Below are 24,920 nucleotides of genomic sequence, written 5' to 3'. Positions count from 1 at the left end.
ACATATTTTTAAAGGATTTTGAAGATGTTAACAAAAAATAATACTATAAATTTCATCCATTGTTTTCAATATTTTATCAAGAAAAAACTGTGGTTACTTTCCAAAAAAAGTAAAAAAATATACTTTGTAAAATGATTAATTATTTACTACCTTGAAATATTTTTAAATTTTGCTGTCCTTAATTTCAGATCAACATTTTTTTGTACTGTATCTGTATAATTCATAAGAATTAATACTAATTCTAGTAATAACTGTTAGAATTCTAGTTAGAGGTATTATAATTGCAAATGAAAACACTGATAAATTTTTCAAAAATTATTTATTTATCCCAGCAACATATGAAGAAAATACACCATAACATTACCTAATAATAATATAGATAAATATAGCAAAAGTTGCCATATAAAAGCTAACAAACCACGGGTTACAATCTGATCATTGTAAACCTACCTACGGAGTCCAGATGACATTGTGACAAATTTCGTACAAATATTTTCTTTTCATTATGCTGGATAATTTTCAACATTTATTTCTACGTACATATATCATATATTTTATTCTGAAGATAAAATAGAAAGAGAAAATGTAGGAAAAACAATTTTAAACTAGACTGTTTTTCCTATAAATATGAATGCAACTTTTGCAAATCATCATGTTTAAAAAACTAAAAACAATTTTAATATGAAAAAATACTTTTTAAAAAACCAGTAAAGGCTAGTTTTAACATCTCAATAAAAGATTAAATGCATGTTTTAGATGCTGCTCAGATGTAACAAAACAATTTGATTTAAATTGTAAGGGAGTAGTGTTATGAATTTGGAGATAAATTCAATAAAATCGTTAAGTGTCGATAGCAAAATATCTAAAATGTATATTCTAAAGGTGTGTTTTGGATGAAAATCGGTTGGGGAAAATTAGAGATTTTACTATCGAGAAAAACGACCACAAAATAGGTCAGCGACTATTTGTAGATTGACCCTGGATTGCGAACAGGCGAAGAAGGATTAAAACGTTTTTACGGTGCACCAACGCTCTCCTTATCAAAACAAATAGCCACCCCCCATTTTGACATGAACTAAAAAAAATCATAAAAAAGATAGGTTTTTTTTTTGTCTATTTATTTTCAAATGACTGTTCGTAACTGATGAAGAACAGCCACAGATTTAATGTCTTCATCGTATTTAAAAAGTAACGTTTGGAGATATTTATTTGATGATGGATTCGCCCGTATACAGTGAGGTTAAATAAATAGTTTACAAGGCGTTCTTAAATATGTTGGTAAGCATAATATATACTGCAGGTTTAAGAAGACTGTTCAGAAGACCGAGGAGACGCTTAGCGGCGCTTGACAGACTGCCAGTCGTCAGCATCCGGATCGCGGGCTGGAAAAAAAAACAAATCATTACTAAAAATAGTTGCTGCAAAGATGTAAATATTGTCACCAATAATATTAGCACATGCACCGCATATAAAATACTTGATGTTATACAGAAAGCCTGGGAATTTTTTTCTCAAAGTTTTTGAAAATCCATAACTTTGTTAAAAATCAAATTATACTTTCGATTCAAACATCATATTTAAGTGTATTTTTTCCATGTCTTCAAAACACATGAAACTGGTAAAAATCCATATCAGGAGACGTTTATGAGTGCACTTAACACATTGTTTGCGGGAAACGCTTAAAAGCATATTTTACATACTGATGGTAAAGAACGGGAGGCGCTTATGAACGCTTCCTTTTGGTAGAGCAAGACATGCCAAAAAACATAGTATAGATCGAATTGGGTTTGCGGTTACTTGTGATTAGTATACTAATTAGGGTCAGGGTCGATGAAAAAACCGCCGGCAGCAATGTGTTAACATTCCAGGCCGAGCCAACCAAATATGCATGCACACCACACGGTCGTGTGAGTTTATCAGAAAAACTGCGGTTGCGACTGACCGTCTCAAAATACTGACAAATTGAAGCGTATAAGCGTGCATTTATGCATTGAACACGACTTCCGTGTTCAACGCATGTATGCAATATTTGCGTGAACACGGGAGCCGTGTTCAACACACAGGATGTGTTGGATACAATAATACTCAAGTTCTACTCTACTCGAGTTCAAATATTTCTACGCCATCAGTAAATATATCGTAGTCGTACAGGAGAAAGTGACCAACTAACAAAACGTAAAATGTTCAGGAGGGCCATTTAAGTCACTTTTGCTTGTCAAGAAAATAAACATCAATGCAGTTAGTCATTTTTAACGAGTCAATATATTATACTTCCAAGTGTAAAATCGTTTGGGATTTTTTTCAGGGCAATATTAAGCTAGTAAGATATCAAATAGTCAATGATCACGTTTTTGTAAAAAAAAAATGCACTTGGTCACTTTCTCCTGTATGACTACGATATGTATATTTAAAAAAAAATATATTACAATCATGCTTACGTTTATCTTCCTTAGGTGGCACTCTTCTGGGTGCTTCTTTTTCCCTGGGGCCATCCCTGTCCCTAGGGCCATCCCTGTCCCTAGGACCTTCCCTGTCCCTTGGGCCGTCCCTGTCTCTCGGGCCGTCTCTATCTCTGGGTCCGTCTCTGGGACCGTCCCGATCTCTGGGTCCGTCCCTGTCTCTGGGGCCGTCCCTGTCTCTAGGGCCGTCTCTCGGTCCATCTCTGTCTCTGGGGCCATCTCTCCCCCTCGGGCCGTCCCTGTTTGAGCGCCATGCGCTGCTTCTTTCCTGCTGGAAACGGGGACAGCATGAATAACGTTCATCTTAAATTGGTCATTTCAAAGAGACATTACATTTAAAAATTTTAATTGAAAAGAAGAAAAAGGGTTAGTTTTTTGCTAGCAACTAAGCAAACGTATCTGGTAATAATAATAATTTCAATGTGTTGATCTTACTTTTCCAAAGATTTATTGTACGTGGACCGCAGATAATTTATGAACAATTTTTAATAAGATATTTTGTTGTAACAACGGACTGCCGCTGTGGCATAGCTGGAGACTATCGACTGCTAAACTGGCATTGCCGGTTCGATTCCTGAGATATCTGAGAAAAAGTCCCATGGGTTTGACAGTGAAATTAGGGTAGACTCACGGGGGCGGGTGGCGGTGAGGCGTCGTCCGCGCGTCGCCAGCTGCCGCCTCCTGCCGCGGCGGGCCGTTCGTCCCTCCTATCCCGGTCGTCTCCCCTCCTGTCCCGGTCGTCTCCCCTTCGGTCCCGGTCGTCGCGGCGGAAGCGGTCGCGCTCGGGGAAGCGGTCGTCGCGTCTCTCCCTGCCAAGGATATACATTTTGAGTTTTATAAAGGAAGTGGATTTATGGTCTCGCTGGTTACATACGTCCGCCTCCGTAGTGTAATGGTCAGCACGCTCGGCTACCGTGCTGGAGGTCCCGGGTTCGATTCCCAAGGAGGGTCAAATAAATATAAGTGATTTTTTCACTCAAATATTTATTCAATATTACCCTGGACTGGTATCTGAAGCGGAGGGCTGATCACCTTTCCTTCATGTTAATGATCAAGATAACACTGCATTTATATGATGCAGTGCCCTATGCACCATTGGGGTGCGGATAAGGGTTTGAATGAATGAATGAATGGTTACATGAGGCCAGGGATTAAAATTAACACACTTGGAATCAGATTATTAGTATTTATTACTAGCGTTTTGAGGTTATCTCCAGATGCTATTCGATACCCGGGATGAGAGAAAGCCGCGTTGGTCGATCCATTGTTCTACGGAATGCTTTCCTAGAATCTCCAACTGCTATCTGGTGTATGTTATCGCCGCTAGACGTTACTTGATCCGTAAGGTGAATGACACCACAAATTTAATGGCTGCTGAGACACAAGTCAGGGATGGATTTAGATCCTTAACCTTTCCCTTACGATGCTAAAAGCTTCCACGTGCATGTATTGTGTATACCATATGAAAATATGGTTTAAAAACAGAAAAAATGTGAATATTCTTAAATGTTGCTTTTATTGACCATAGTTGAAGATGAAATGAAACGGTTTTATAATGTTAGCTCCGGTAAGTATCTGAAAATGTGAATATTCTTAAATGTTGCTTTTATTGACCATAGTTGAAGATGAAATGAAACGGTTTTATAATGTTAGCTCTGGTAAGTATCTGAAAATGAAAAAACAAATAAATCGATAGCCACCGTAGCGGCACAACCACCCCGAAGGACGACTTTGCTCTACTAGGAGATCGGCGCAAACAGTATCAAGCTGCGTGTATGCAAAGCACGGCACACACACACTGAGAAACTGTGGCAACCCACACATCTACTATAGCAACTCAAATCGAGTGAAGTAACGAACACACCACGGAGCCCGCAACGAGCGGAAACTAGCTCGTTACACTTCGCCGCCGCCCGTCCTCAGATCGACACGTATTTCAACTGTTCTCATATTAGAATCACGCGATTATTCTTAAGTATTTTCTTGATTGTAATTTTATAGAACTGAATAAATTTGTGTTAAAAGTAATCCGCTTTCATCTTGCTTCCCTTCTGATAAATTAAAGTGGTATTCAACTAGAAACCACAATTTGTGTTCGTTACTTCACTCGATTTGAGTTGCCATAGTAGATGTGTGGGTTGCCACAAAACGTATTGGTGATGCTGTTCCCAATTTTCAGTAATTATTTATTTCCGTTGCTGCAACGTAATATTATAATACTTTAATGAAATATGTAATTGTATAACAGAGGATTGTCCGCCTCCATAGTGTAATGGGTAGCGTGTTTAGCTACCGTGCTAGAGGTCCCAGGTTCAATTCCTAGGGGGGGGGAATATAAATACTAGTGATTTTACACACAATATTTATTTCATATTACCCTGAACTGGTCACTGAAGCTCAGGAACGATTCCCTTGCCTTCATGTAACTAAAGATCAAGATAACACTGCATCAATACGATGTAGTGCCCTATGCACCATTGGGTGCGGATAAGGATTAGAAGAAGAAGAAGAATTACAGAGGAATACAAAAATTCTGAGCCCGTATCTATATTTACACTTTTCAATGTTTTGCTGTTATTGTTATTTTATATACTATGTATCTAGTTGTAGATAAAATATGGCCGGTTAAGTATTGCACCCATCACCTAGTCAAGCTGGAATAAAATTATTATTATTATGCAGAAATTGAAGTACCATCAACCCACAATATTATAAAAGATAATTATTAAAATGGCGAAATTCACCTGTCAGGCCCGTCCCTGTCCCTCCTCCATGTGTCTGCCTTGTCCCGGTCGGCCCCCCTGTCTCTGTCGGCCCCCCTGTCCCTGTCGGCAGGCCTGTCCCGGTCGGCCCCCCTGTCCCTGTCGGCGGGCCTGTCCCGGTCGGCCACCCTGTCCTCCTTGCCTTCCTCCTTGTCCTTGGCGGGCCTATCCTTCTCTTCGGCGGCGCTGCCGCGAACTCGAGCTGCTTGAAGTAGAAAATAACAACATCCATATAAATCTCCACATCAATAACAATTTATTTATATAGGACGATTATTATTATTCGATTATGGTTTTTGAAATCCAAGATTATGGTTTTTGAAAGAGAAGAATGCAGATCTGAATGTGAAATATTGGTAAACGGAGATATTTTGGAACAGGTAGATGATTTCGTGTATTTGGGTAGTATGTTTTCTAAAGATGGAAAGATTGATAAAGACTTAGAAAGGAGAGTGAATGCTGGGAACAAAGTTAATGGTGCACTGAAATCAGTTATAGCAAATAAAAACCTATCAGCGGAAGCTAAACTGGCAGTGCACAACGGAGTCCTGGTTCCAACTCTAATGTATGGAAGTGAAACATGGAGTTGGCAAAAGAAGGATGAAAGTAGACTGAATGCAGTCGAAATGCGATCTCTCAGAAGAATGTGCGACAAAACGATGTATGATAGATGTACGAATAGTGAAATAAGGAAGGAATGCAAAGCTGAGATAAGCATTATCGATAAAATTAAGAAAGGTGTGTTGAGATGGTTTGGACATGTAGAACGATTGAGTGAGGAAAGAACGGTAAAACAAATTTATGAGGCGAATGTTAGCGGGAAAAGAAGCAGAGGAAGACCGAGAACAACATGGCACGATCAGGTATGCCAAATACTTGAAAGTGGTCAGGTTAGGAGTCGTAACAATCGGCGGGTATGTATGAGGAGATGCATGAACGTGGAAGAGGCGAAGAATGTTTGCAAGGACAGAGTGGTGTGGCGCTCTATTCTCTCTGCCTACCCCTGCGGAGAAGCGGCGTGATGGTTAGTTAGTTTTATTATTATTCGATATAAAGATAATTTTAAGTAAATCACTTTGAATTACAAAAATACTGCCCATATTATCCTTTCCCTTCCGGTGCTCAAATAAAACGCGTGTCCCGGTGTTGGGTAGTCACTACACAATAAAATGATGAAAAGATTTATGACGATCTTGAAACGAGTGAGCGATATGGGATATGATACGAACTACACACGATAGAATGTTCATTTGGTGGTTTTGTGTACACTAAAGGAAAAAATGTGTGATTTGCTCCGCGGGCCGCGGGTTGGCCACCCTTGCTCTAGGTTGTGTTGACAAATAGGAAAAGAGTAACACCAACATGGTCTCCAGGGCTCAGCCTAGGATTTGAACCTAAAGATTGTATTATATTAAGCCAACTCAGGTCACGCATTGGCTAGTCAGACTGCAGATCTTGTCTCCAGGCTGTGTTGACAACTAGGATAAGAGTAACACCAACATGGTCTCCAGGGCTCGGCTTTCTTGTCGGCGGTGGCGGACGCGGGCGGCGGCGCGTCCCCCCTCCTCCAGGAGGAGTCCTCCTCGCCGCGGTCGGGCTCACGCTCCCTGTCGGGCGCGCGCTCCCGCTCGGGCGCGCGCTCCTTGTCCTTGTCCCCGCGGCGCCAGGCAGCCGCCTCGCGCTCCGCAGCGCGCTTGCGCTCCACCTCCTCCTCGCGCGCGCGCTGCCGGGCCGCCGCGCGCTCCACCATGGCCAGGTGCTCCCTGGGGAGAGAAGAGTACACAATTATAAACAAAATACAATTAAATACAAAAACAAATTCTTTACATCTCACCAATAGATATCTCTAGTGAAGTTCTAGTGATTCAAGAACAAGGTTTCTAAATTGGTTCATATATATAGGACTTCCAAGAATTTGAGTAGTGTGGTTGTCAACAATGGGTAGAATTGGTGAATGTTGCATGTGCATAAAGTGATCGCTTAAACCAGCCTATGACGGTCGTCAGCCCCGTAAATGCCCAAACTTCCATATTCTTCTTCATCTTTGATGAGATGTCAAAAAATAATACAAATGGGAGGTATTGAAAAACAACAGATAATTTTTTTTTTGAATGTCAAAAGCATCGGTAACTTTGTGGTATGGTAATGAAAAAGTATCTTTCTGCCCTGTAGCGGGTAAATATTAAGTTAAAAATGTGTCGCTTTTGCTGGGATATAGTACATTTTCTGGGCATTCCGAAAACATCCACAACTGAAAATTTACGATTCTTGATTTATGACGTTCTTGAGAGGAGTGAGTGACATGTGAGATGTTGGAGACTCACTTCTTGGCCGCCTCCTGCTTCTCGCGGATGGCGTTCTCCTTCTCCTGCTGCTCGCGCTCGCGCTCTTCCACAACGCGGCGCTCCTCCTCCTCCTTGGCGAGGCGGGCCTCCTCGGTCCGGCGCAGGGAGGCCGCCTCCTTCTCGCGGTGCCACTGGGGGACAAAACACGCATGCCTTAAAATGGCTTCACAAACAACGCTAGTTCCACAAATACTTCCACACTAAATTGTTGGGTAATATATCCAAAATAAAACAAGGTTTATGTTGGATTGAATTCTACATTTATTTATGTATATCTTAATACGTGACGCGTTTTGTCTTCTTCTTCTATTTACAATTATCAAACACTTCCACGCTACCTTGTATAACTGTCTCTAATGCAAGTTTATTTGATAATTTCTTACTAAAAAGAGTATAAAAATATATATTTTATTTCATTCAATGCATCTGCACCCCAATGGTGCATAGGGCACTGCATTATACAAACACAGTGTTATCTTGATCGTTAACACACGAAGGAAAGGTGATCAGCCCTCCGCTTCAGGTATCAGTCCAGGGTAATATTGAATAAATATTAGAGTGAAAAAATCACTGATATTCATTTGACCCCCCCTGGGAATCACACCCGGAGCCTCCAGAACGGCCTCCGTAGTGTAATATATTTAATGCTTGGTAAAAAATTTTCACTTTCTCTTGTCCACTTCCGCAGTGTAGTGGTTAACACATTTGGCAAGGTGTGACTAAATTACAAGTGTTACAAAGTCAATAAACCGCAATGGACGGGAAAAAATCTGCTTGATTTAACTATAAACAAATATTAAAATTAAGTAAATTTAATATTGTCCACCTCCGTGGTGTAATGGTTAGCGCGTCTAGCTATCATACTGGTGGTCCCGGGTTCGATTCCCATGGGGGGAGAAAATAAATATGTGATTTTTCACTCTAATATTTATTTATCATAACCCCGGAATGGTACATAAGAGCAGGACTGATCATCTTGCTTTTATATAATAAACAATCAAATAAACATTTCGTCAATTTGATACATTGTCCTATGCATTGTAGGGTGTGAATAAGGGTAGGTAAATTTTTAAAATCTAAATATCTATTGTGTCACTTATTTTGATGTATTCCGAATCATTATTAAATACTGTATTACGTATTATTAATGGATAGATTTTATCACTAAGTAACTGCTGAATCAATTGTTTTGTTTTCTTTTGTTCTTTGTTTTCTCTTTAAATCTTTTGTTTTCTTAAACAATTTTTTTTCCAAACATCATCCATCGCACATCAGTTTGTATTTAAGTAAAAGTCATTAAATTATTTTGATAATTTCCAATTAGCTTTCACTATATAACGAGTGCTAAAGATTTAGCACAAAAAACCTTATCACAAAATCATCCCTCCGTATTCTATCCCTGCAGAGTTACTTTTTTCTCCTGCCAAATTAATAATCCACATACCGTAGGACGGGGCTACTTGAACTTTGATGTGTTACTTGAGCCCAGTGCAAAAAAATATTTAGGTCTGTATTTGGTCTACAATAATGAACGTATCGACATGATTCATTGTTTCCCTGACAGGTGACACTTATTGTCACGATACATTCATCATTGTAGACCAAATAATAATAATAATAAAAACCTTATCCGCACCCCAATGGTGCATAGGGCACTGCGTCATATAACGTTGTGTTATCTTGATCGTTTACACATGAAGGAAAGGTGATCAGCCCTCCGCTTCAGGTACCAGTCCAGGGTAATATTGAATAAATATTAGAGTGAAAAAATCACTTATATTTATTTGACCCCCCTGAGAATCGAACCCGGGACCTCCAGAACGGTAGCCGAGAGTACTGACCATTACACTACGGAGGCGGACAAATACAGATTTAAATCTCTTTTTTGTAGTGGGCTCAAGTAACACATCAAGTTCAAGTAGCCCCGTTCTATAACTCTTTGATCCATTTTGTTGATATGGGAGTAGAGTGTGAGTAGTAGGGGAGGGACTCACGGTGGCGCTGCGCTCCTCCTTGCGCTGGCGAGCGCGCTCGGCGAGGCGGCGCACGCGCTCGGCCTGCACCAGCTCCTCGTGCTGCTGCACCTTGGCCAGGTGCACCGAGCGCCGCTCCGTGGACAGGCGCTTCAGGAACTCCTCGCGGTGCGTCGACATGCGCTTCAGGCGCGCCGCCGTCGCCAGGTCCAGCTCGCGGGCCTCTGCGAGTATAGGGAACGTTACCACATAAGTCTCGGGAGTTATTTGGAACTATTACGAGCCAGTCTTGGATCGTTCTCAGTCTAGAAGCTATTCGTTGTTTAAGTGAAAGTCTAAGGTGTTTTAGGAGGGATATTACGGTGTTCGTTTAACCCGTGACATTTATTGCTACCACTATGCAATCATTACAAAAAATGGCCTATTAAATTTCAAGGACACCGGCACACTAAGTGTTAATACGCATTGCTCTATTGGTATTACTTTTATCATTGTATCTAAAACAAATTTTAGTAAAAATAATACTTTCACCCATTTTCATAAGTAAAATAGTTGATTCTATGAAATAAGTCTATCTTTACTATATTCTTTAATAAGTAAAAAACTGGAAACTCTTTTTAAATTTTTCAAGAATGCATTGACTTATCACGAGCGTCAGGATTTAAGAAGGTACAGTTGAAATATTACTAACTAACTAACTAACCATCACGCCGCTTCTCCGCAGGGGTAGGCAGAGAGAATCGAACGCCACACCACTCTGTCTTTGCAAACATTCTTTGCCTCTTCTACATTCATGCATCTCCTCATACATACCCGACGATTATTACGACTCCTGACCCGGCCGCTTTCAAGTATTTGACATACCTGATTGTGCCAAGTTTACCTCGTCCTCTGCTTCTTTTTCCAACTACATTCGCCTCATAAATTTGTTTAACCGTTCTTTCTTCACTCATACGCTCCACATGTCCAAACCATCTCAACACACCTTTCTTAATTTTATCGATAATGCTTATCTCAGCCTTACATTCTTTCCTTATTTCATCATTCGAACATCTATCAAACATCGTTTTGCCACACATTCGTCTGAGGGATCGCATTTACATATCAATCAGAAAAACCAACATTAGACATATCAATCAGAGAAAACCAAGACACTATAAAGAAAGCAGACTTTTTTTGACAAAATTTCTAAAACCATTGGATGTCCGGGTAAAAAACAGTGGTGTTTGGTTCGTACCTTTGAGATGCTTGATCCTCTCTTCCTCCTGCTGCTCCCAGAAGGCCTTGTCCTGCACCCGCTTCTCCTCCAGCATCTTCTGCAGCAGCGGCACCTCCTCGATGCGCTTGGCTCTCTCCAAGTAGTCCACCTGACCAGAGAATAAACCAATCAGCCGGAAACTAACAAGTCACTACATTTTGACATCTCAACATAGACGAAGTTCTAGTGATTCAAGAACAATGTTCAAAATTGGTTCATTCATATATAGAACTTCCAAGAATTTGAGTAGTGTGGTTGTCAATGACGGGTAGAATTGGTGAATGTTACACGTGTGTAAAGTGATCACTTAAACCAGCCTATGATGGTCGTCAGCTCCGTAAATGCCCAGACTTCCATATTCTTCTTCATCTTTGATGAGATGTCAAAAAATAATATGAAAAATCCTCCTATAGTTGGAGATAATCCAGATTTGTGAACAAGTATTTCGACACACTCAAAATGTTGTAAATAGATGTAGAATATACTAATAATAATACTACTACTTATTATTACCATTACGCCGTTTCCCTGAAGGGTAGGCAGAGGATAGAATGCTACACTTTTCTATCCTGAAATACTCTCTTAGCTTCCTTCACATCCATCCATACATCCAGTTATACATGCCCTCCGATTATGTAGACTTTTGACACCACCAGATTTATAGGCTCTGATTGATCTGGTCGTGCAAAGTCTTATTTGGCCGTCTTTATTCTCCTGTTCACATTCGCCAAATGTACTTTCTTAGTCATTCTCTCGTTATCCATGCGATCCACATGTCCATACCACCTTAAAGAATTTTTCTTAACCTTTTTAACCATCCCTAGTTCAGCCTAACATTCATTTCTAATATCTATGAAAAATATAGATTTCCATATTCTTCCTTCACTTATGTTGAGATGTAAATTAATGTAAAAATAAATGGAGAAACCCAGATTTGTGAACAAGTATTTGAGCACAAATTTTTGTCCGCCTCTATAGTATAGTGTTTAGCGCGCTAGGCTACCGTGCTGGAGGTCACGGGTTAAACTCCCAAGAGCGTAAAAATAAATATTAGTGATTTTTCAGCCTAATATTTATTTAACATGACCCTGGACTGGTTCCTGAATCGGAAGGCTGATCACCTTTCCTTGTGTATTTAACGATTGAGAAAACACTGCTTCTATGCGATGCAGTGTTCTATGCAATATTGGTTGCGAAAAAGAGTTAGAAGAAGAAGTTGGGCACACTCAAAATGTTGCTTTTTGTTTGTTTTTTTTTAATTTTAGTAACGTAACCCCCTCTCACCCTCTTCTCCTGTGACTTGAGTCGGGCCTGCAGCTCGCGGCGCTCCTTCATCAGCTCCTCGGCCTCCTTCTGTGCGATGGTGTCAGCGTCAATCTTCTTGATATCCTGGAAATAAAATTGTCAAATGAAAATTAGTATATAATTTTTTTTACTCGGTAATTATCACTATTTTTTCTAATCTATTGCGACAAGTGTTTCAATTCATTACGTATCATTTTCAAACACTGTATGCGAAGTTTAGTGTAAATTTTAGAGTTGTGTCCTTGGGACACAACTTAATCCACATTAAGTTATGAAAATTGTAAAATGTTTATATTCTGAATTTTTCTCTCTTTTTTTGTGTGTATATGTATGTATATGTGGGTTAAAATCGTTAAATACAATAAAAAAAAGTATTAAAAAAGAGCTCCACCGACAAGACACACAAGGTGGCTTGGTGGGTCTCTGCAAAAAAAATTATAAATATGTAAAAAATGTGATTTAAATAAATGTATACAAATAAATAAAAAAATAATAAAAATAAATTTAAAAAAAGTATACAGTTTATTCCACTTTTACAAGTTGTTAAAAACTATAAAGTTGATGTTTTATTATACAAAATGCAGTTCCACCAAGAAATGCAAGTACAAAACTTATTTTTAAAAAAAAAACAGTTTTATTTATTATTAATTAAATTATTTTGAGTTTTAAGTGTTTTATCAAAATTATTATTAGTGTAAAAGGCCTTTAAAAATAATTATTATATGAAAAGGTTATAGAATGCTGGCGAGCCACCATTTGCAGTGATATACGCATACTTCCTCTTCTAGCTGCTTTTATCATATGAAAAGGTTATAGAATGCTGGCGAGCCACCATTTGCAGTGATCATCCAACATATTATATGAAAAGGTTATATAGAATGCTGGCGAGCCACCAGTTGGCATACCTCTTCGTCCAGCTTCTTGAGCACCTTCTGGCCGTGGGCGGTGAGGCTGATCTGCTGCATCTTCTCTTTGAGGTGGCGGTCCTTGATGAGCTGGATCTCGCTCTGCTGGCGCCGCTTCTCCCTCTCCTCCTTCTCCACCTCCATGCGCGCCTGCTCCACCAGCTGCTGCTGGCGAGCCACCTCTTCCAGGCGCCTGCAACCACATTTCAATATTTAGGACATATCATATGATAAGGAAGATATATTTTTATTTTTTTTAGGAATTTATATTTTTTTCTTTTATTGAGATCTTGTTTTTTTTTTAAATCTGTGGCAAAAAATTTAAAATATTCACAAGAAACTTGTACACATTTTACTACGCGAAAATCAAACAAGCTTGTACAAGTATTGGTATGTAACCCCAAGTGCCATAGCCATCGCTGCAATCCTACATTGACTATCGAACTATCCTTTTTTTACAACATTTTGAGTGTGTCCAAATACTTGTTCACAAAATCTGGATTATCTCCAATTACAGGAGTTATTTGCATATTATTTTTTGATATCTCATCAAAGATGAAGAAGAATATGGAAGTCTGGGCATTTACGGGGCTTACGACCGTCATAGGCTGGTTTAAGTGATCACTTTACACACGTGTAACATTCACCAATTCTACCCATTATTGACAACCACACTACTCAAATTCTTGGAAGTTCTGTATATATGAACCAATTTTGAGACATTATTCTTGAATCAATAGAACTTCACTACAGACATCTATTGGTGAGATGAAAAGAAGCTTTTTTTTTAATGCTTTTTTAATTCCATTCACTCATACTAGTTATGTCTTTGACCTGAGTTAACCCTTTGCTCGATTTGCCAATCGCGTACTTGCAATCAGTGCTAAATGCTGCAGACAATTTTTGGAATAGGCATAAAAAGGTTGACGACCCCTGAGTTGGACTGACCTGGCCTCCTCCTCCTCGCGCACGGTGTTGAGGCGCTCGATGTACTCCTTGCGGTCCTCGATGATCTTGTGGCGCTGCAGCACGCGCTGGTGCTCGCGCACCTTGTTCTCGTGGTAGTGCTGCACGGCGGCGGCGCGCGCGCGCTCGCGCTCCACGCGGCGCCGGCGCGGGCCCACCAGCGCGGCCGCGCGGCCCAGCGCGCCCGCTGCGCGCACCAGCTGCCCGCGCACCTGCTCCGAGGGCATGTGCTGCAGGAACGGGCCCTCCGCCACCGCCTCGCGCGACGCCTCGCTCAGCTCCACGCCAAACTGGATGCACCTGGTCAAACACACCACTGGTCAGACAATCCTACCCCTGATGTATTTCAATTTCAATTAATATATACATTACAAACTATATAAAAATTTATATCGTATTCATTAAAATAAAATATATGCAAGAACTATTCGGCTGTCCAAATTTAAAACACAGTAAGGGACATTTTTTTTGTAGTACGTTTTTTTTCATTTATGGACTAAGTAGACTCTACTTAGTCCAAAAATGCAAAAAAAAAACGTACTACAAAAAAATGTCCATTACTGTGTTTTAAATTTGGACAGCCGTATTGCTAAAGGTGTAGAAGAATCCCGCTTCAGAAAACTCTTTCAGACACATGGAACACATCAATATCCAATGAGATATTGTTCAACATAGCGGTAGCTCTTCCTTTTTTTAAATTTAATTTAATTTAGCCAACTACGCCTGTCAGCAGAAGCTGAAGCAGAGTCTGCCTTGAAAGCAGTCGGGTTAGGAGTGTGAGGAGATGCATGAAAGCGGGAACAACTGACTTGTTGGCGTGGTCGATGCGTATCTGCATGTCGTTGTGGCGCACGCAGTCCACGAGCAGGCGCTCCAGGTGGAAGGGGTCGGCGAACACGGCCAGCTCCAGCAGGCGCGCGAAACGGATGCTTTGGTAGCACTGCGCCACCTGTCGCACCAGCCGCACCAGCGCCACGTCGCGCAGCGCCGACACGTACTGGCACAGCGGGGACCCTGCACACCACAACCAATCATCAATCAAGACAAACAGTAAAGGTCTAGACCAAGAAACAGCGCACATACTCATTATTAGTACAAAAACGTGGCATTATTGAGCAATTGCTACTTAATAGCATAAGTGTATGTAGAAATATGTTCACCTCCATAGTGAAGTGGTTGGTGCCCTAGGGTACCATGCTGGAGGACCCAGGTTCGATTCCCAAGAGGGTCAAAATAAATATTAGTGATTTTTCAGTTTAATATTTATTTAATATGACCCTGAACTGGTACCTGAAGCGGAAGGCTGATCACCTTTCCTTTGTGTATTTAATGATGCAGTGCCCTATGCACCATTGGGTGCGGATAAGGGTTAGAAGAAGGTATGTAGAAATAAGCATATTACTTTTTGACATCTCATCCAAGATGAAGAAGAATATGGAAGTCTGGGCATTTACGGGGCTGACAACCATCATATTCTTCTTCATCTTTGATGAGATGTCAAAAATAATATGAAAAATAACTCATATAATTGAAGATAAACCTGATTTGTGAACAAGTATTTGGACACACTCAAAATGTTGTAGAAATAAGCATGCTCAAAAAATCCAAAAAAAAAATCATGCTGTGTCGGGTCATGGTCCCGTGGTTAGTGTCGCAGACTCTTAAGTCAGAGTTTCTCGATTCGAACCCACTGTACCACAATTTTATAACTATTTCTAATAATGAGCTGCTCAGGCTCACAGAAATAGTATGAAATTGAAATACACAAATATTTATTTTAAAAAAAAACAGCCGTTATATTTTTGAACGTGTTACCTGCAGCGCAGATAGGAGAGACATGCTCTGAGCGCCTCTGAACGGGTTTGCTTATAAGCATGCTAGTATCAAAGTATGTAAACGGGCGTGCTTATTTCAATCAAATGTATACAGCTCATAAGCGTGCGTCATCAGTAGCATGAGTATCTGTACTTCAAGATTTGCAAAGAATGCGAGCCTTTAATCTGTCCCCTTGATACATAAACGCGCTTAATGCGTACTTGTTATTATTTCTACTTGGTAAATATCACTATTTCTTCAAATCTATTGTGACACGTGTTTCCATGCACAATGCTTGAAAATGATGCGCCACGCATCGAAACATGTCGCTCACTCCTTTCGAGAACGTCATATTTCAAAAAACTCGATTTTCCAGGAGAATGTTTATGAAGTTTAAAAATATAATACAATGTATTAAAAATAAATATCAAGCCACTCATTGGACCTTTTACTGTGCTACAGATCTTTTTAGGTAAAACCTGAAGGTTTTTTCTCCATTTGAAAAATATTTAGTATTTAAAAAATAATAATTAAGCAATACATTTTCTTGAAGATGCAAAAACAACACTTTCTGCCCTGTAGCGGGTAAATATTAAGTTAAAAATATGCCTCTTTTGCTGAGATATAGTACAGTTTCTGGGCATTCCGAAAACATGCACAACTGAAAATTGACAATTTTTGATTTATGACGTTCTTGAAAGGAGTGAGCGATGTATGAGATTATAATCCAGGATTCAAACCACACATATGCGAATGGCAAAAATAATATAAAAATTACTCCTATAATTGGAGATAATCCAGATTTGTGATCAAGTATTTGGACATACTCAAAATGTTGTACTTTTACGTAAAGGTAAGTTTTCCAGACTTCTCTCTTCGATGAGCGAAGAAGAGTGAGCGATGTGTCACAATAGAATTTAAGAAATAGTGGTATTCACCAAATAAAATTAGAATTAAAAATGGTTATATATTACTACAGATCGGGATGGATTGAGATTTTTAGCTTCTTTAGATTACTAGCTCGGAACTCTCGGAGAAATTACCTTCTTCCTTCTCCAGGGTGTCTACCACGACGCAGACCTTCTTGCACAGCACCAGCGGGTCGAACTCCACCTCCAGCCAGTTGTACAGGTCCTTAAGCTCCGGGGAGGCCAGGGAAACCACGTTCAGCCGCACAATCTCTGCAATTTACAAAACTACATTAATCTCTGTTTGCCAGGCAGCAGTATCAACTGTTTTAGTGCTAAGATTATTTTCTCATATGCATGTTAAAATATAAGAAAGTAATTTTCTTATATGTATGCTGTAGACTTTTCTGCAAAATGGTTCTTTTTATTGGGTATGAACAAAATAAAAACAAAACACTACCCGGTTGCTGCTCAAATAAAATTCGTTTTTATTTTATTCTATAAAATGCAGTTCCACCAAGTTCAAAACTTACAAGTACAAAACAGAACACTTGTTTTAAACCACTTGAGTTTTATATTGAATCACTACTAGTTTCGGAAGTTACCGATGATTTCATCTATAGGTATAAATATAATTTACTATCAATGAGCACCCTCTGATTGGTAAACATGCCAATTTCACTGTCACTATCACTACTTTTGAGTATTACAAACTTCCGATATCACTATTTGATGAATCCACATTGTAAGAGAGAAAACAAATAGTTTGAAAAATGTATTATTTTTTTCACAACAAATTAGTTAAACGTAAGGATATCATTGTCAAATAGAAACTTTATCGGAACAGTTAATTGTATCACATTGGCAATGCCTAGTTTTTTATATATTTTTTAACAAAGATTCGGAAATAGAATAACACTATATAACTATATAATAATATATAATGATTAAATTTAAATTATTTTGACAGTTGTGAGTTATGGTCTGTTACCCTTGAGCAGGGAGACGCGCGTGGGGGGCTGCTGGAGGCCCAGCAGCACGGCGAGGCGCTGCGCCTTCTCCACGGGGCTCTTGTCCGTCTCGATGAAGCGGTCGAACTCCGGGTGCAGGGACGGCAGCGGGATGGACAGCACGGCTACCAGCACCGTGCAAGCCAAACTGAAACAGACAATCCTTATATACATATGTGCTAGTCTAGAAGTTGGCCTTCCAACGTGACATGAGGAGGAGCTCAACAAGCTGCTCTCGGGCGTGACCATCACTCGGGGAGGCGTCCTGCCCGACATCTTGGCCATTCTCCAGCCCAAGAGGATTGAGAAATTTGATTAGTGTGGTTGTCAATCATGGGTAGAATGGTGAATGTTGCACGTGTGTAAAGTGTAATCACTTAACCAGCCTATTATAGGCCATAAGCCCTGTAAATACCCAGACTTCTATATCTTTCTTCATCTTTATTATATTTAAAAAAAAAAAAAAAAAATCATCTTAACAGCCTATAGACCATAAGCCCTGTAAATACCCAGATTTTCATATCCTTCTTCATCTATATTATATTTAAAAAAAGCTGTATTTCATTTTGTATACTGGGGACATTTGACATTTGATAGCGGACATCATGGATTGCGTAGCAAGGCTAAAGAGGCAATGGGCGGGACATGTTGCAAGACAGGACCCTGCAAGGTGGACTAAAATTAAAAAGTCGAGATGGAGACCTTGGGTGAAAAAAGATGCGTCGGAAGACCAAAAAAAAAATGGTATGACAACATAGCCGCAGGTAGAAACTAGCTGCTAGCAGCAACAGACCGAAGGGAATGGAAGGATACGGAAGAGGCCGATATCCAGCGGTGGAGGACAGAAGGGTAGAGAGGAAGAAGAAAAGAAGCGTACCTCTGCAGCTCCTCCGGGGTGAGATTCTTCTTGAGCTCCTTGGAGATCTGGAAGAGCTTAAGCAGCGCGGCGGCGTGGAAGAGGCAGTGGCCGGCCTTCCAGAAGACGAGCGCCAGCTTGCCGTAGTAGTTGGCCATGGTCTTGGCGGCGTGCGCCTTCTTCGAGTTGTTCATCAGGTTGTGGATGTCCTCGATGGCCTTGTAGGCTTCCTGAATGTTCAAACAAACGGGAATTCAAATGTGCAATCAAACTGTATCATTTCAAAATTTTGCCACTTTTCACACTTATTCATTGAATATAGAAAAAATGAGAGAAGAACTAAACTGGTTATCTATAAAAAAAGAGACTTAAATTTGGTAAAAAACCTGGTACTCCCCCAAAAATGCAAAATTAGTGTCGTTCGATGTCGTCAACCTATTTACCAACGTAAATATAGATCAATCAACAGTGAGTGGTTACATACTATTATTATTAACATTCTGGTAAAAAAATAAATAAGACTTAAATTTAATATGCTGATCTTTGTAAATAAAATTTTAACAATAAATTACCAAAATATTTTAAGGATAAAATAGTTTAAATAAAAATTGTCATGAACATATTACTAGAAATAATGATAAAATAAGACCAAACTATAAAATAAGCCATTGTTGAAAAAAACCGAGTCTCAAAATTGTTAAATGTATAAGGGTTTTTAATTTATTATTAGATTAAAACCAATATTTTTAGCTTTTCCACTTTTTTATTTGACCAGCGACCGGGTTTCGTCGTTACCGACATCATCAGACTGATGTCGGTAACGACGAAACCCGGTCGCTGGTCAAATAAAAAAGTGGAAAAGCTAAAAATATTGGTTTTAATCTAATAATAAATTAAAAATGCAATTCCATCACGAAGTGTCAGTGGATAATATAAATCTAGTATAAGGGTTTGAAAATGTATGATGAGATGCCTGAATGTATCAAGAATGAAAAGAATTTAAAAATAAATGTTTTGTTTACTGTAAGGAGATATAAATATATATATAGATGTAAATTAAGTATAAATAATAGTTTATGTTAGTTGTAATATAAGCTAACTTAAGAAATAAAATTTTTTCTTCCATTTTAACTTCACATAAATTATCATAACATTTTCCCTGATTCAACCATTGTTTACTGTGTGCACATATTGGCGTGTACCGCAACATTTCGTCGTAAAGTAACACGTTACGATGCAAGCATTTGTATAGTCAGTTCACACGAGCAAGCCGCTCCTGGAAGAAATGGTATTTACCTGCCAGAGCTCCATCTGTATAGCGCTGTCCAGCTGGAAGAGGCGCGTCTCCAGGTTGAACTGCTGCGTCTCGGGCTTGCTGATGCTCACGTTGCCCGTCTGCACGGACAGCTTGGAGATGTCCTCGAGGTGCTTGCGCAGCTTGTCGCACAGCTTGCGGAACTCCGTCTTGCGCGCGTACTTGAGGCAGAACTGGAAGGCCATGCGCGCGATGTCGTGGTAGAGGGTCTCCACGTGCGCGTTGGTGCGCAGCAGCTCCAGGCACTGGCAGTAGGACTCCCAGAGGAACTTGACCCACGGCGTGAGGATGGTGCGGTCCGAGCGGTCCTGCGCGTCCTCGCCCGACACCGCCGACAGCAGGATGGACTCGGGCGTGGCCAGGTTGTCCAGGTCGTCGATGTCGATCACCGCCTGCGCCGACTGCTTGCGCGCCGCCTCCGTGCGCTGCTCCGCCATGCGCAGGTACCCCCTGCAGCCGACAACACCTCGCTCAATTACCATTACATCTCGACATATACCACTTTCCTGCTTATACATATTACTAGTCAAAGCTCATCTCTCCAGATAATTACGATACACTAAGACATGTGGAGACATCTCTTACAATATTCAAGACATACAAATATCATATCAACGCATGTCCGCCTTCATAGTGTAATGGTCAGCACGCTCGGCTACCGTTCTGGAGGTGCCGGATTCGATTCACAGGGGGGTGGGGGTTAAAAATAAATACTGGTGATTTTTTACTTATTATTCTGTACTGGTCCCTGAAGTGCAGAAGTGATCACCTTGCCTTCATGTAAGTATAAATCAAGATAACACAATGCGTCAATGCGTCAATACGATGCAGTGCCCTATGCACCATTGGGTGCGGATGAGGGTTTGAAGAGGGGTGGTTTTATAGTCTACATTTGAACTGTACCTTTATGTTTGAAATAAAGATAAATAAAATGTAAAATAACCAAGTAATCAAACTAACATTACTAATGAAACTAACCCCACTAACAGAAATACTAATATTTAAATTCAAATGTAAAAAGTGTAAACAAAAAAAAACTCGACGCTGGCTAGAACACTCTAGAAGGGTGAAAAGCCAAAGAAATTCATATTATTGTAGGGTTACCTAATGACATTCTCGAGGGAGCCGACGTTGACGGACTGGAACATGTTGCGGTACTGGAAGAGGCCCTCCTTGGCGATGTGGGACTTGCGCAGCTCCACGCACAGCTCCAGGTAGCGGAACATGATGGGCTCCAGCACGCTCTCCGACCAGTTGTACGACCACTTCTTGTTGCGGAACACCTCCTGCAGCGTGTCCAGCGCCCGCGCCGGCTTCCCGATCTCCATGAACTCTGCAATTTGCAAAAACATCTTTGATAACCATACCTACTTACTTCAGCCTTCTATTTGTGTCCAGTATTGAACAAAGGCCTCCCTCTTGGATTTCCACAATTCGATCACTCCTTTCAAGAACGTCATAAATCAAATATTGTCAATTTTCAGATGTGCATGTTTTCGGAATGCCCAGAAAATGTACTATATCCCAGCAAAAGCGGCATATTTTTAACTTAATATTTATCTGCTACAGGGCAGAAAGTGTTGTTTTTGCATTTTGAAGAAAAGGTATTGTTTAATTATTTTTTTTTAAATATACTAAATATTTTTCAAATGGAGAAAAAACCTTCAGGTTTTACCTAAAACGATCTGTTGTACAGTAAAAAGTTCAATAAGTGAATAGATATTTATTTTTAATACATTGTATTATATTTTTGAACTCTAAAAACGTTCTCCTGAAAAATCAAGTTTTTTGATTTATGACGTTCTTGAAAGGAGTTAGCGAATTGTCTGTTGGACGTGATTCTCTTTCAGTAAAGGCCCGTCACTTTCCTAATGTCATCGGACCATCTTGTCTGTCAACCTACCCACGCTTCTGTGTCCTGTTCTAGGCCTCCAGTCAAGCACCTGCTTCGTCCATTTATCCTCAGACATACGTGCCACATGACCTGCCCAGTTCCACTTTAGTTCCGTGACTCTTTGAGCCACATCTGTTACCTTGGTCTTTTCCCTATCGAAACATTCGTTTTTCATTGATAACCATGGCTCCCCAATAAACTAGTACTTCACAAATCGCTCGACTGATGGCGCTACAATCGGCCATATTTCTAAAAGTATCAAAAACCGTACAGACATGTAAAAGCTTCCACGACCATCGCATATATACAGGCTTCAAGAATTAATGCGATATTGACGTTCAATAATGGACAGAACGGTGAACGTTACACAAGTGTATAAAGTGATCGTTTAAGTCGGCCAGGTCGTAAGCCCTGGGATGCTCAAACTTCCATCTTTTTTCACATAAAAAAGGAACTATATTTACTTATATTCTATATTATACTATACTATACTTCTGCAAAATTCTGAATTATCTTATTCATACATTAGAATCTATTGCATAGATAATAGAATAAAAAGTAGGAATTAGTAGACATAAAAAAAGATGAATGTAAAAATTTCCGAATTTGCAAAGCGTCCATTACGGAAAAGGTTTAAGTAACGCTTAACTAGTATTCATTGACAATATTTTGAGTGTGTTCATTTTGATTTTGTATTTGGACACACTCAAATGTTGTAAATAAATTGTCTGGTTAAATTATAAGCTTAAACAATAAAAATGAAAATGGTATTTTCTGGCGTTTCTCATGTGTGTGATTATAATCCAGGATTCGGATCTCACATACTAATATAAGAGTTTCTGCTTAATAAAAAGCTTCTTTACATCTCACCAATAGATGTCTCTAGTGAAGTTCTAGTGATTCAAGAACAAGGTTTCTAAATTGGTTCATATACACAGAACTTCCAAGAATTTGAGTAGTGTGGTTGTCAATAATGGGTAGAATTGGTGAATGTTACACGTGTGTAAAGTGATCACTTAAACCAGCCTGTGACGGTCGTCAGCCCCGTAAATGCCCAGACTTCCATATTCTTCTTCATCTTTGATGAGATGTCAAAAATAATAGTATTCATTGCATTTAATCTTTCCCTTTCGGCGCTAAAATAAAAATGTGCGTCCCGGTGTTGGGTAGTCACTACACAATAAAAAAATAGACATACATAGCCAATCCCCTTAATTGATATTTTATTTATTTTTTCGGCATTTGCTTTGTGGTAAGATATGCTACAGTGATTAAGGAACACTTGTTTTTATAATAAATAATAAATCCCTTACCGCACCCCAATGGTGCATAGGGCACTGCTTCATATAAACGCAGTGTCATCTCGATCGATTACACATTAAGGAAAGGTGATCAGCCCTCCACTTCAGGTACCAGTCCAGTGTAATATTGAATAAAAATTAGAGTGAAAAAATCACTAATATTTATTAATTCCCCCTGGGAATCGAACCCGGGGCCTCCAGAACGGTAGCCGAGCATGCTGACCATTACACTACGGAGGCGGACAGACTTGTTTTTATACCAGTTTATTAATGTTATTGAGTTATTATTCAGACCTGACGATGGAAGTTTAGCTTCCGAAACTAGTACCATTAATAAACTCAAGTGTTTCCTTAATCGCTTAATTAATTATAAATGCAGTAAAAAAATGTAATAATTTAGACTTATTTGCTGAAAACATTAAAAATCCATCTGGCAAAGCTCAAGGAACAACCATAGGTCCACTCTTGTAGGAAGCCCAAAAGCGACTGCCGACTGCCGCTAGCCAGAGAACATTGAGCTTTGAGCTCCTCACGCTTGCATAGTGCAAGTATGCAAGAGTGAGATGTGAATTTGTACGCGAATTTGTTTCACATATTCACAAAATAGCTCCGATGTACCCGATAAATTCTGATTATTATTAATATTATTTTTTAAATCAATGCGTAAATATGTTTTGGAGAAATACCTAAAATCTTAGCCTTGAATTTATTATATTTATAGAGATATTGATGGTTATTAGAAGCAATGTGTACAAGGTATACAACACCGGGAAGGGAGGGTTAAGTATGTATTTATTTTAATGTACTTTTAAATGTCATCAATAGGGTCACGACCAAATTCGATAACGCAGCAAAAGATCAATTCATATTTTCATTCTTATATTATTTGCCATTTCAGGGAAATATAAATAATTATTTGATTGGGTGACCTAATTAACGAGATCTTCCATTGTTTGGCGGAATATCTCGCGCAATACGCGAACGTCAAGCGTGTAATATGTTTTTCTTGTGTTCTAAATTTATTATCTATTTATGTAGACTATTTATAACCGTTCGCCATTTGGAAACAAGTGACGACTCAGTTTAAAGTAGGTATTTATTCGTTTTATTACAAGTTGTAAAAACTATGAACCGTTTTGAAAATACAACACTCAAAATCCGATGAAAAGAATAACACCATGTCGTGACATCGATTTAGCTTGAAGGTGATTATTTTGCGCAATGTTGTAGGCAAGGAGATTAATTTATCAATAAAGACCGGTCGTAAATGCCTTTATCCGACTTTTAAATATAGTTGTTTTAAGTTAATATAGTGCTAAAGTAACTTATATAAGTGCAACGTGGATGGAACCATATTGACAGTTGGATACATACCATTCGCTCTTTTGAGAGCATTTTCTGGTCTTTGACCGTATCTAGCCATCTTGAATTAATGGTTTTCAGTCACAACACATCTATCACTGCACAAAAACACGCGTAGACAGTAATATGTCCATGTAATCTCGGAAAATTAGCCGGCTTTATCGCCGAAGAAAACACTTCGCGGCAGACGCAAGATGGCCGCCAATAAAAAAGACATGCGGATCAAATGCCAAATTCAAACTGGAAACGGATGTTGAATTTTGACCATAGAAAATTATTGATTATTCCATTTGTGGGTAGATACCTATCTTTGTTCAAAGTATATTTTTCAGTTCTTCAAACCTTTATCCGCACCCCAATGGTGCATAGGGCACTGCATCATATAAACGTAGTTTTATCTTGATTGTTAACACATTAAGAAAAAGTGACCAGCCATCCGATTCAGGTATCAGTCCAGGGTAATATTAAATAAATATTAGATTCAAA

The 24,920-nt window shown here is 39.4% G+C and overlaps 1 protein-coding gene across 4 annotated transcripts; it reads right to left on the bottom strand.

Annotated features, from left to right (window-relative positions):
- Positions 1–302: 302 nt before the first annotated feature.
- eIF3a (eukaryotic translation initiation factor 3 subunit a) lies at positions 303–24,676 on the bottom strand. Of its 4 annotated transcripts, none has more exons than XM_088256528.1 (18): positions 24,447–24,676; positions 20,982–21,210; positions 19,859–20,327; positions 18,584–18,792; positions 17,688–17,854; positions 16,832–16,969; positions 14,783–14,987; positions 13,956–14,273; positions 13,008–13,200; positions 12,082–12,186; positions 10,777–10,906; positions 9,561–9,763; positions 7,546–7,697; positions 6,722–6,984; positions 5,204–5,426; positions 3,091–3,268; positions 2,439–2,730; positions 303–1,382 (listed from the first exon to the last, which is right to left on the bottom strand). In XM_088256528.1, exons 1-18 carry the CDS (start codon positions 24,493–24,495, stop codon positions 1,336–1,338), a joined length of 3,570 nt encoding a protein of 1,189 aa, XP_088112654.1. In that variant the 5' UTR covers positions 24,496–24,676; the 3' UTR covers positions 303–1,335. The 4 variants fall into 4 exon arrangements, with proteins under 4 accessions (XP_088112654.1, XP_088112655.1, XP_088112657.1 ...); XM_088256529.1 differs by having other exon boundaries at positions 2,439–2,727; XM_088256531.1 differs by having other exon boundaries at positions 5,204–5,423.
- Between the last annotated feature and the right edge of the window lie 244 nt (positions 24,677–24,920).

This window comes from Brachycentrus maculatus, unplaced genomic scaffold (assembly GCF_059751285.1).
Source record: "Brachycentrus maculatus isolate JH-2025_06_01 unplaced genomic scaffold, ASM5975128v1 h1tg000061l, whole genome shotgun sequence".
NCBI lineage: Eukaryota > Metazoa > Arthropoda > Insecta > Trichoptera > Brachycentridae > Brachycentrus > Brachycentrus maculatus.
The sequence above is the reverse complement of the archived record's forward strand: the minus strand, read 5'-3'. Positions and strand labels throughout refer to the sequence as shown.

Coding starts and splice junctions, on each gene's coding strand:
- eIF3a (XM_088256528.1), bottom strand. CDS start 24,495: ATGGCTAGATACGGTCAAAGACCAGAAAATGCTCTCAAAAGAGCGAAT. Junction 13,201..13,955: donor CGCGAGGAGGAGGAGGCCAG/GTCAGTCCAACT, acceptor ATGTGGTTGCAG/GCGCCTGGAAGAGGTGGCTC. Junction 6,985..7,545: donor AAGCAGGAGGCGGCCAAGAA/GTGAGTCTCCAA, acceptor TTCTCTCCCCAG/GGAGCACCTGGCCATGGTGG.